The 12,341-nt window shown below is 47.3% G+C and overlaps 1 protein-coding gene across 4 annotated transcripts in view; it reads left to right on the top strand.

Moving 5' to 3' along the window:
- The window catches only part of ITGA11 (integrin subunit alpha 11), a 574,736-nt gene that overhangs the window by 529,110 nt on the left and 33,285 nt on the right, over positions 1–12,341 (top strand). For all 4 annotated transcript variants that reach the window (XM_069222912.1, XM_069222911.1, XM_069222913.1 and 1 more), the window contains 2 exons: positions 5,329–5,439; positions 6,336–6,431. In XM_069222912.1, the coding sequence (XP_069079013.1) occupies positions 5,329–5,439; positions 6,336–6,431 (207 nt within the window). The remainder of the gene's footprint in view (positions 1–5,328; positions 5,440–6,335; positions 6,432–12,341) is intronic.

The raw sequence follows: 12,341 nt of genomic DNA, 5'->3' as shown, positions 1-12,341 counted from the left end.
CACCTGAGGTCAACTCAGTGGAAGCTCTTTCCCATACGACCTGTCCCTTGAATATGTTCCACACTTTAGATGTGACATAATTCGTCTCATAGCTCACGGCTACCAGATCAGGCTCTTCGCTGGACCCTAGCCCCCTAACCTCCTCAGTACTGGGTAAGCTGGCTCTTCTAGTCATGGGACAATTCACCCCATTTCTGAATGCTTCCTTGACCGAAGGCATCATTCCCTTAGTTGTGAAGCTGGCCTCGGTCACAACTTTATTGAAAAAGCCAAATCTTGTCCTTTATATGGTCCAACTATGGACATATTCCGCTTCTTCCTACTCTGGCAAAGGTGTTGGAGAAGCATGTTGATTTGTAGCTCACATAATACACCGAATTAAATGGTTCACAGCACCCTTTGCACTCGGGCTTCAGGGCTGGCCACAGTACCTGCAATGTCAACTTGATACTGGTGGTCATGCGGCACTAATCCTTTTAGATCTCAGTGTTGCATTAAACACAGTAAACCACTTCACTCTGCTTTTTAGGTTAGGAGAAATAGGAGTGCAGGGCACAGCCCTGTCCTGGCTGAGTTTCTTCCTGCACAATCGCCCTTCCAGATTACACACATCAATATAGGTTTAAATCACACCACCTAGCCTCTGGGGTGCCACAGGGTTGTATTCTAAACCCAGTTCTGTTCAGTCTCTATGTAAGACTTCTAGCAGAGATTATTCAATCTCATGGTCTTATATTATTTTCATATGCAGATGATACCCACACTGTGGCACCCTTATCATCCAAGGATAACTACAAGACAGAGGCCCTTAACATCTGTCTCACCCAAGTTTCATTGTGGACGAATAAGACTCACTGACATTTAATAGTGATAAGACAGATGTTCTGCAGGTGGGCATCTATCCCCACCTACAGTGTCCTCATGTCTGGCCGTCAACCATGGGCACCATTCCCTCCCCAGTACATATGGTAAAAAAAATTGTAGGTATGGCTCAATGACTAACTCTCTACGAGCAATCAGATCAAGAAAATAGCTGTTACCTGTTTCGGCATTCTTAAATGGCTGAGGAGAATTTTGGTCAGCCTCCCGTTCCCAGCCCAAAGAACTGTAGTCCAGGCCCTAGTTGTCTCCATCCTGGACTATGGTAGTTTTCTATAACTAGGTGCTGCAAAATCTCTGCTCAAATGGCTCCACACAGTACAAAATGTAGCTGCATGCCTCCTCCTCCACCTACCCAAATTCACTTCCTCAGCCAACATGTTACATACTCTTCACTGACTTCCAACCGAATGTTGCATCGAATTCAAGGCCTTATGCTATATGCATAAGTGCCTATCCAACTTGGGTTCTATGTATCTGAGACCTTTGTCTTGGTATACAGCACAACGCTTGCTTCTCTCAGGCCATCTGGGGCTCGCACTGATTCCTGGAGAGTTAAGAAAGCCTGTGAGGGTGGTCAGGCATTTGTGTATCTGGGTCTTAAGCTCCGGAACACCTCGCCACTGACGCTGAGAGTCTACATGTCGCTCACAACCTTTCATAAACTGCTTAAAACCTGGATGTTCCCCCCTCTTTAACATCAGCTAACTGTTTGGTTAATTGGTAATGCTCTGGTGATTCTGGTTCAGTGAGGAGACTAGCGCTGGGAAATCTTATAAGGTAGCCATGCCAATTACAAATCACGTATAACAATAATAATAATAGTCTCCTGTAGGAATGGGCCCACAGATCATTCAGCTGCTCACCAGCTTCGGTCTTGCTTGTCAAGGACAGTTTAGAATGAGGTGGCAGAATGGAAACAGATAACTATCCAGGCTGAAATATGAATTTGATGGACACAGTTTGTGAAAACTTTAAGACTTTTCTGAGTAAGAATCGGCAGAATGTTGGGATTTCCTGGCTGAGCTCCTATTTGTCAGTTATAACTTGTGAACAATTGGTAAAGTTGAAAATGTAGTTAGCAAGATCTCAAATCTGTCGAATTTTAGTTAATATAAAATAGAACCACATCCGTGGGTAGAGACTTCCTGGTCACTGGGAGTTTTTTATCTGATGCATTTTTCGAGCAAAGCTACATCAGTCACTGTCCCCATATCTGCCAACATTTCAGAACAAGAAAGAGGGAGATTTTGAAAAAAATATCTGATTGTCGTCATTAACTTCTGTTGAAGCAGAGGCAATTTCAGGCAGGATATAGCTAAAATAAAGCAATTGTTGGATTTAAAAAATGGGAGTCGTATGGCTGAATCGGGTCTTTTGGCATGTATGCACTGAGCACCAGCATGTTTTCTGTTGGTGCAGCCCTTTATTCACCTCTCTACACAGTTTAGAGAATGCTTATGCCTATTTCTTAATCAGCCGCTGCCCAACTGTACAGGTCCCCCTCCTTTTTCCCCCTAACAAGAGTGTCTGTCAGACTGAACAAAGGTCTCGTCTTCTTCAGGTCAGGCAGCCAGGAGCTGTGCATGCACTAAATGTGCAGACGCCTCGCTGCCTGGGCTAAACTTTGCCAGCCTGAGGATTTCACAGCCCTATGGGTGTGATCTCCTCAGCCCTACAAAAGGGCCTCTAGGTCCTCCCACTTATGCCAAGAGGGAAACCATCACTGATTACCTCGGACCTGCGCCTTTCACTTTTAAGCCCTGAAGGGCCCAGGGCAGAGTGTCAATCATTGACATCTCTTCACAGAGTTGGGTAGGGTGAGCAGTTGTATTGACCCCATCCTTCTCTGTGATGAGTGAGAGACTGCTGCCTTCCCTCATTGGAGGAAAGGCAGCATTCCCAACCCTCTTGTGACCTCGGAGGCTTCCCTCCCAGAACACTGCAGTGAAGATAATGTTTAATGTTTTGTGATGTTTTGTGTGTATATGTATGAATGTATGTATGTGTATTTGTGAGTAAGTGTTGTGAACGTGTGTGTGTATATATATATATATATATATATATATATATATATATATATATCCCACATTGTGAGGACTGGATCTGTCCTTTTAGCGTCGGTAAACATTGTTAGGTCCAGACAAACACTATCCTTGTGAGGACCGGGGTATTATGAGGACCTGTCCCCATGGTGTGTTTAGGTAGTTTCAAGTGAGTGTATCAAAATACTAAAAGTGCTGTTATATTTTCCTCAGTCTGCTTTATGACCTTCCCTACTATCAAAGTGTGTGTGTAGTTAGAATAGTAAATACACACTTCATTACGGTCAATGTCCGGTCCTCATAATTATAAGTATGTTATGGGGATGGCGGTGGGTGGGTTTCCGTCCACCATGCTAATATTACCAGCCACCACTGTTCTAAGTTCTATCAGTGTTTGTAGAGAGGGGAAAGGGTCTCATGTAGACAAACTGATTTTCCAGAAGCCGTGGCCAGCCTTTAACATGCTCGAGCTGGTCCCTCGCCCAGGAGAAGATACTGAGCCATGCGCAGGAGCTGCCTGCAAAGAAAAGTTCATTTAAACACTGTCTCTGGAGGCCGCTGGTGCCGTTGTCTGCATTTTGACTGCTTTTCTTCTCATTGCTTTCCTTTCACTTGTTCCCCTTACACCCCCTCAACCCCCCATTTTTTCAACACATTGACAGTCAAATAGAACAAATGATAAGTGGCACTAAATTTGGTTCACACAGGGCGCTTTTTGAGCAAAGGCCAGGTCTGCCAGAAACAATGATGTGAACGAAGGGCTCCCGGCTCTACAGTTCGTGTTGTGTTTTACTCATCACAGAGGGTACTCATGCATAGCAGCTTCCCTGTAACTGAACGCGTATATGGTGCAATAAGCTGGTCTTTTAGCTGCTGTCTCCTCTTCTACATGTGGTTCAGGTTATGCCTCGTGATTTTTCACTTCAGGCTTTGAAATCTCTTCCTCCCATGGTGTGACACACTAAATATGTATTCTGTGTTCTTGACCTTGCACAGCACTTGGCCACCACTAGGTGTGTTCTGTGTCCTTGCCTTTGCACGTCGCAAACAGTGAATTTTGCTGTTTGCAACGTTCAAAAAGCACATCACAATCCACAAACCCCATTTTGCGATTCGGTAACCTGGTTACCGAATTGCAAAACGGGCTTGCGACCCGCAATTAGGAAGGGGTGTTCCTTAGGATTGGTTTGTGACCATGAACGCGGTCGCAAACCAATCACATTTTGCACCCATTTCAAAAGGGTGGTAACCCATTCGCAAAAGGGAAGGGGTCCACATGGGATCCCTTCCCCGTTGTGAATGGCACTGTAAACATTTTTTCAGAGCAGGCAGTGGTCCTATGGACCACTGCCTGCTCTGAAAAAATGAAACAGAAACGTTCCATTTTTCGTTTTTGTAATGCATCTCATTTTCCTTTAAGGAAAACGGGCTGCATTACAAAAAAAAAAAACTGCTTTATTGAAAAGCAGTCACAGACATGGTGGTCTGCTGTCCGCAGCATGCCAAAACCCCTGTGAGGGCCGCCATTCGCAAGGGTGTCGCAAATTGCGACCCACATCATGATTATTCATGAGGTGGGCCTTTGCAACCCCCTTGCGAATTGCAGATGTGTCAGGGACACCATCTAACATTCGGATTTGCGACTCGCAAATTGCGAGTTGCTCTGACTCGCAATTTGCGGGTCGCAAATCCGAAAGTTGCCACATGTGGCCCTAAATGTTTTGAGAGGAATGCTTGAATAGTCTAACCAGTGACAATGGCTCTGGGTAGCATTCCAACCAATCATTTTTGCCCACAATGGCATCACCTTACATTAGACCCACCATATGCAAATCAGCCTGGTCCCTGCTTCAGTAGGGTCAATCCAGAACGAACTGTTATGCCAGGTTCTCTGAACAATAACATAAGCAATTCAAGACTGGTTTGGGTCTATTTGGGCCTCATCAGACAGGTTCTGCTTGGTTTCAGTGGGTCAGTGAGCACAGTACCCATGTCTGGATATACCCTTGGCTGTTTAGGGTGTTAATCAAACACACAGAAGGTGTGCCAAGTAGTCTAACCACTGGCAATTGCTCAGGGTAGCGTTCCAAACCATTTTTTATTGCTCATCATGCCACTCCAGATTAGACCCAGGCGGGTCTTCTTTGAACTGGAACCCCAGCGACACAAGACTGGTTTCGGCCTAGTTCAGCATCAGCCACCTTCTGCCTTAACAGAGGCCACAAGTCAAGAAATTGCTTCAATTCCTCGTGCTCAGCAGATCACCTCTGCACCTTGTACAAGTTTTGTTGCATCTGTGCATGCTATTCAGTACATTTTTCTCTTTCACTTAGATATGTGTGAGACCGAGCCAAAGCATGCTACTTTGTACTCTGACACCCATCACCTGTGCTTTATTTTACAGAATCATAGCAACGCCGATGTGGTTTCCATTGACTGCAACGTGAATCTGGCCTCGAATGAAGAAGTGACGTTCCTCCTTCATGGAAGACTGTGGTTAAAGTCACTCAAAGCAGTAAGTGGACTTGCCACGCCCAAAAGTCGGAGCCAGAGACACATGACAACCTTGGGTCTGAAAGAGAGGCATGGAATGGCGAGACTCTCGGCCTATGTTTCCTTGCACGATCGGGCCAATCAAGCTAAGAACGCCATTTAAGAGAATGTCCGACTTTAGAATGAAGACAGAGAGTGATGTCAGATACGCACAGACACCTGCAGCAGATAACTCACGAGGGTTGGTGCTAAATAGCGTCAGACCCAGGTGATTAAACCACAGGACCGGGTCATGGACGTCATTCGGTGACCCCTGACTTTCCCTTTGCGACCCCTGGCACTGCCTTTGTGACCCCTAGCTACAAAGGTGGCAAATTTAGTGCCACGAACGCAGAGACAGCTCGTCCTTATGGTCGTCAGTTGAAACTCCCCTTGTTTTCTGTTAATTTTGATTACATTAATACTGAATAATGAAATATTATTCACTGTTAGTGTAATAAAATGGGGTTGAATTAGCTGGCAATATGCTCTTCCGTGGCAGCTGAGGTAAGTAAAAATGCTTTTAAATGTATGTTGTATGCAGCCTGCGTGTGAGAGAGTGTGTTTAAGTGTGATTTTGTGTGTATGTGTAAGTATGCACCTGTGAACGAAAGTGGAGGTCAAAGGTCACGTGATGTCTCCTTCCGCTACCCCTGGCATTTTGGTGAATTGACGTCCATGCTGAGGGGTTGAAGTGGGAGGTGGTTCAGCAAGGAATGGAGCATTATACAATATGAAGGTTTAATAAACATTTAATTAACATTTATTACCATCATTGAAGATTTACAATTTGTAATTATTTCCAGCTTTGCTGGCCGGCAGCTCTCCTATTTATTTCTCATGGTTGCTCAGCTCGCTGCCTTTTTCTTGCCATTGCAGATGAAGTTCAGATCATTGAAACTGGTCGTAAACGCCGCCCTGCAGCGTAAATTTCACAGCCCCTTCATATTTCAAGAGGATGAACCAAGTCGCCAGGTAGAGTTTGCTTTTATTACCTCTCCCTGCTCTTCCCTGTAGTGATAACCATCCGTTTCTGTAGCGCCTCCACCACAGGTGATACCTCCTTCGACTACGTTTTCCTCGACAACTTGGTCGAGGAACAGTCTGGTATCAGATCAAGCCCCAGCCCTCTCTCTGCCTTTTCCTGATTTTATCTGCCTAACGCCGACCCCATCCCTCCTAATGTATTACTAATGACCGCCAGACAGGGCAATATTCAAAGAACGAGACTGGGAAACAACGTGTTTAGGAGGCGCGAATCAAAATCCACCTTTTATCAACTTTTAACAAAACAGTAAAAAATTGTGTGATAATAACACTGTTATGGCTTGAAATTTGTATTGTTCAGTTATTGGAACTCAGCTAGAGTCCACACGATGCACCTTGGCCACTTGAGGGACTGATTTTGAATGACTCCTGCACAAGGATTTTATTTTATTATAAGTTATTCGGTGTTGGACGTACCTTGTAATTACCAGGTGCAATAAACCCAGCACCCCTGCACATTTCTCCCGTTACATTTCATCACGTTGAACCCGAAGAAATATACGAGGGGATTTGCCTGGAAAATGTCTGGGCATGCAGATTTCTGTGCGAAAAAGCACCAAAATTCTCATATTATGTCCAATTCTCAGGACACAATTCGTTATATGTTTTATTTACCATATCTAATAAATTCCGAACCCTGGATCATCACATTTTACTATGTGCATGCAATAATCTTACAACACCTCCAGGGCACCTATACTCAGGACCTAAGAGTATAGGCTGGACTAATAAATGAACGTGCTCATGGTTTTAGTATGAAACTGCACTTCTATGGGTTTTAAACAAAGTAGTTACTAAACAAATTGCCAAACGTAAACTTTACTTATTTACTCTGTGTCCTGTATAGACCCAAGTTTCTGCTGTAGAAGTAGGTAAGACAAGCTGTACTGTTCTCTTATTTTCAGGATCCTATTAATAACTAATAGCTACATTCCTCTGACTTCACCGACCATTGGGTGAACTTTTTTAGGTCGAAGCGTACCATACAGCGCATCTGTCTGGTTGCTAAAGTCTTCTTGGGGACAATCTGGAAGCTGACCAAAGTGATGCCCATTGCTTACAATTGGCTTTGTAACTCACTTTGGTTGCTTTCTATTTGCTGGTTTCATTTGTGTCTTAGGCTGTCCAGCATGTCTTTGTTCCTTTCGTGGGACATAGCCTGTTTACTGTATTCTTCATCAAGTGTTCGCTTTTTGTAAACAGGCCTTAATTTTTTTTTCTTATCATGTTACATTTGCTGTGCATTCAAAGACAGAGATCAAATGCCAGGCTCTGTTTTCCAAGGGAGCTTGGTGTTTACTTTTCTTTCTCTAACTTCAAAGTGAGAGGATTTATCTGAGAATCTGAGGATATCAGATAAATCTGGCTCACAACAATATATAAATGTCTGTAATTAAACTCTGCAGAAATTCCAGAATATATCAGAATTGGGAAAGCGCAAATGAACAATATTTTTTGTAATTCGAAACTGTGCTGGAAACAAATATTTGAATACTATTGAAACAAATACACTAGGAGATTCCACTTTCGCACAATACTGTTTGCCCACTCTACAGTTTTAACAGTAAAATGCATGTCTGTGCAAATGTAATGGTCAATTCAATTGAAGATGTGTTGTCTGTAATGGCAGTGCCCTACCACACTGTGCATACTCAACTCTATGCAACTTCACAACACTCCACTCTATGCCACTCTGCTCTACTCCACTATAGTCTATACCGCTCTACTCCACTCCACTCCACTCTAAGACACAGTACTCAGCTCCAGTCTATGACACACCACTCTATCCCACTCTGCTCTATGCCATTCCATTCTGACACTCTGCTCCACACCACTTCACTCTGACACTCTACACTCTACACCACTCCACTCTACAACACTTCACTCTAGGCCACTCTACTTCTCTCTATGACACAACACTCTATAACATTCTTCTCTATGCCACTCCACTCTAGTACACACCACGTCACTTTACTCCACTCTAAAACACTCCATGCTATGCCACTCCACTCTGACACTTTTACTCGACTCTGTGATCCTCTACTGTTCTCCACTATAGGCCACTTTATGCCTCTTAACTCTTGCCCACTCCACTCTTTGACTTAACTCCACTCCACTCTACGGCACTGTATGCCCCTACACTCTATGGCACTTTACTCCATTCCACGCACCTCCACTCTGCACCCCTCCATGACCCTCTAACTCTATGATACTCTGCAGCACTCCACACCACTCTAGAACTCTGCAGCACTCCACAACACTCTATCAATCAATCAATCAGGAATTTGCAAAGTGCACTACTCACTCGTGAGGGTCTCAAGGCGCTGGGGGTGGGGGGGGGAGGTGCTGCTACAGCTCGATCAGCCAGGTCTTGAGAAGTCTCCTGAAGGTAAGGAGGCCTTTGGTCTGACGCAGGTGGGTGGGAAGAGTGTTCCACGTCTTGGTGGTGAGGTGCGAGAATGATCTGCCGCCGGTTGTAGTTCTGCAGATGCGTGGGACGGTTGCGAGGGCAAGGGCGGTGGAGCGGAGATGCCGGGTTGGGGTGTAGAAGGAGAGCTGTCTGTTGAGGTATTCTGGTCCGGTGTTGTACAGTGCTTTGTGAGTGTGGGTGAGGAGTTTGAAGGTGATTCTCTTGTTGACTGGGAGCCAGTGTAGATCTCTCAGATGTCCTGTGGCGTGGCAGTGGTGGGGAAATCTCCAGGATGAGGCGTGCGGAGGCACTCTAGATGCGTTGCAGCCTCTTCTGGAGTTTAGCGTAGAGAGCATTGCTGCAGTCCAGTTTGCTGCTTATGAGGGCTTGGGTGAACCTTCTTCTGGTTTCGGTGGGGATCCATTTGTGGATCTTTCAGGGCATGTGTAGGGTGTTGAAGCAGGATGAGCAGATGGCGTTGACTTGCTGGGTCATGGATAATGAGGAGTCCAAGATAAATCCTAGGTTGCGTGCGTGGTCAGTGGGAGTCGGAGTTGCTCCGAGAGTGGCAGGCCACCAGGAGTCATCCCATGCGGAGGGGCTGGAGCCAAAGGTGAGAACTTCCGTCTTGTCAGAATTGAATTTGAGGCAGCTGTTCTTCATCCATCCTTCATTCCTTCGTGGAGGTTGGTCTTGGCGGAGTCCTTGGTGAGGGAGAGGATCAGCTGGGTGTCGCCAGCGTATGAGATGATGTTGAGGTTGTGGGATCGGGCGATATTAGCGAGCGGGGCCATATAGACGTTGAAGAGGGTCGGGCAGAGGGACGAACACTGGGGTATGCTGCAGATGATTTTGCTGGCCTCCGAGCAGAATAGGGGGAGGCGAGTGTCTGGGTTCTGCCGGTAAGAAAGGAGGTGACCCAGTCCAGGGCTCTGTCGCAGATTCCTGCATTGCTGAGGCGTGAGCGTAGGGTGTGGTGGCAGACGGTGTCAAACGCGGCCCGAGAAGTCGAGGAGGATGAGGGTCACGGTTTCGCCGTTGTCTAGTATGGTTCTGATGTCGTTGGTGGCGGCGATGAGAGCAGTTTCTGTACTGTGGTTGCTGCGGAATCTGTATTGGGAAGGGTCCAGGATGCTGTTCTTATTGAGGAAGCGGGTTAGTTGTTTGTTGACAGCCTTCCCAATGACTTTTGCCGGGAAGGGGAGCAGAGAGATAGGCTGGAAATTCTTGATTCCTTTGGTTTTTTGAGGAGGGTGTTGATCTCGGCGTGCTTCCAGCCCTCCGGAAAGGTGGCGGACTCGAAGGAGCTGTTGATGTTCTCCCCTGTAGTTAGGGTGCAATAAAGGAGCTTGCTTGTTGAGGATGTGGTGAGGGCAGGGGTCAGATGGAGAGCCGGAATGGATGGCGTTCATGATTTTGATGGTGTTGTTGTCGTTGATGGGGGTCCAGGAGAGCAGGAGGCTGGTCGGAGGTGAGTCTGTGGTGTTCGTGGTTGGCGGGGGGTCTGGGTGCTGAAGCTGTTGTGGATGTCTGCAATCTTGTGGTGGAAGTAGGAGGCTAAGGAGTCGCAGAGGTCTTGAGATGGCGGGATGTTGTTGGCATTGGAGCTGGGGCTGGAGAGTTCCTTCACGATGTTGAAGAGCTCCTTGTGGCTGTGTGCATTGTTGTTGATTCAGTCTTTGAAGGCGGTTCTCTTGGCGGTGCAGGTTTGCTGGTGATGTCTGCAGATGGCGTTTTTGAAGGCTGGGTGGTTGTCCAGAGTCTGGTCTTGGTGCCACTTCATTTAAAGCCTTCGGCAGGTTTGCTTAGATTCGTGGAGGTCGGCGGTAAACCAGAAGGCCTTTCTGTCAGTGTGTTCGTTGGCGGGATTCTTGATCGGGTCGAGAGTATTGGCACAGGTGTCGATCCATTGCCTGATGCTGCGGGCAGCTGTGTCAGTGTCGGTGGTGTCGATGGGTGGGTTCTGGGAGAGGGTCACAATAAGTTGGTCTTCGGTGACCTAGTTCCAACTGCGGTGGGGGATCCGTTGTGGGTGGTGGTGTGTTGTGGGTTTCTTGAAGGAGAAGTGGATGCAGCAGTGATCTTTCCATTGGAGTTCGGTGGTGTGGCCGAAGGAGACGTGATTGCTGGCGGAGAAAATAGGGTCGAATGTGTGTCCTGCGGAGTGGGTCGGTGTCGTGACGAGCTGTTTGAGGCAGAGGTTGGAGAGGTTGTCAAGCAGGGTGGCGGTGTTGTTGTCGTTGATGTTCTCGAAGTGGAAGTTTAAGCAGTGGCGGCCCGTCCTTTAGGGCGGAGGGGCCAGACCCCCCCACCTTTTGCTCCCCATGAAGAGTGTCTGTCAGGCTGAACAAAGGTCAGCCTGACAGACACTCTTCATGTTCAGGTCAGGCAGCCAGGAGCAGACATGCAAGATTTGCACAGACTCCTGGCTGCCTGAGCTGAACTTTGCTAGGCTGAGGAGGTCACAGCTCCTATAGGTGTGTGACCTCCTCAGCCCAGCAAATGTGCCTCGAGGCCCTCCCCTGGGTGACTAGGAAAGCGCCACCAATTGACACTCTCCCTGGGTGCTTCAGTTTAAGCCCTGAAGTGCCCAGGGCGAGTGTTAATCAATGACACTTCGTCATAGAGTGGGGTGGGGTCAGCAGTCTCACTGACCCCATCCCACTCTGTGACGAGGCTGGGACTGCTGCCTTCCCTCAGCCAATGAGGGAAGGCAGCAGTCCCAACCCTCCTGGGACCTGGAGGCCGAAGGTAAGTGTGTGTGTGTGTGTATGTGTGTGATGTTTCAAATTGAATGTTTGGTGCGTGCATGCATGTTTGAATGGTATGAATGTTGTTAATGGATGTGCGTGCGTGTGTGTGTGGAAGACTGAGTGTGTGTGATGTTTTAAAATGAATGTTTGGTGCGTGGGTGCATGTTTGAATGGTATGAGTGTTGTTAATGGATGTGCGTGTGTGCGTGTCTGTGTGTGAAAGAATGAGTTTGTGTGTGTCTGTGCCCTGCCCGCCCACCTCCCTCCTAAAGCTGCCGGCCGCCACTGAGTTTAAGTCCCCAAGGATTATGAAGTCAGTGGATGCAAGACCGTGCATGCGGATGACGTCGGTGATGGAGTCGCTGAACTGCTGTCGGGGGGTCTTTAGACAAGGGTCCCTCGGAGGGTGGTGCTTGGTTCAGTGTGGATTTGGAAGTGCAGGTGTTCGGCGGTGCGGAGGGTGTCTTCAGTGCTGGTCGTGATCCTGACGGTGTTCTCGTGGATGATGGCGATGCCTCCTCCTGGTTTGTTGGGGTGGTCCCTGCGGGTGATCTTGAAGCCGTCCGGGATGGCTATGATGATGTCATGCACTGAGGAGGGGTTCATCCAGGTCTCAGTCAGGAAGGTGACGTCTAGGGAAGCTGAGTCGAGTAGATTCCATAGCTTTACTGCGTG

Source organism: Pleurodeles waltl, chromosome 3_1 (assembly GCF_031143425.1).
Source record: "Pleurodeles waltl isolate 20211129_DDA chromosome 3_1, aPleWal1.hap1.20221129, whole genome shotgun sequence".
Classification (NCBI taxonomy): Eukaryota; Metazoa; Chordata; class Amphibia; order Caudata; family Salamandridae; genus Pleurodeles; species Pleurodeles waltl.
Note: the sequence above shows the minus strand (reverse complement) of the source record. Positions and strands in the feature narration are given on the sequence as shown.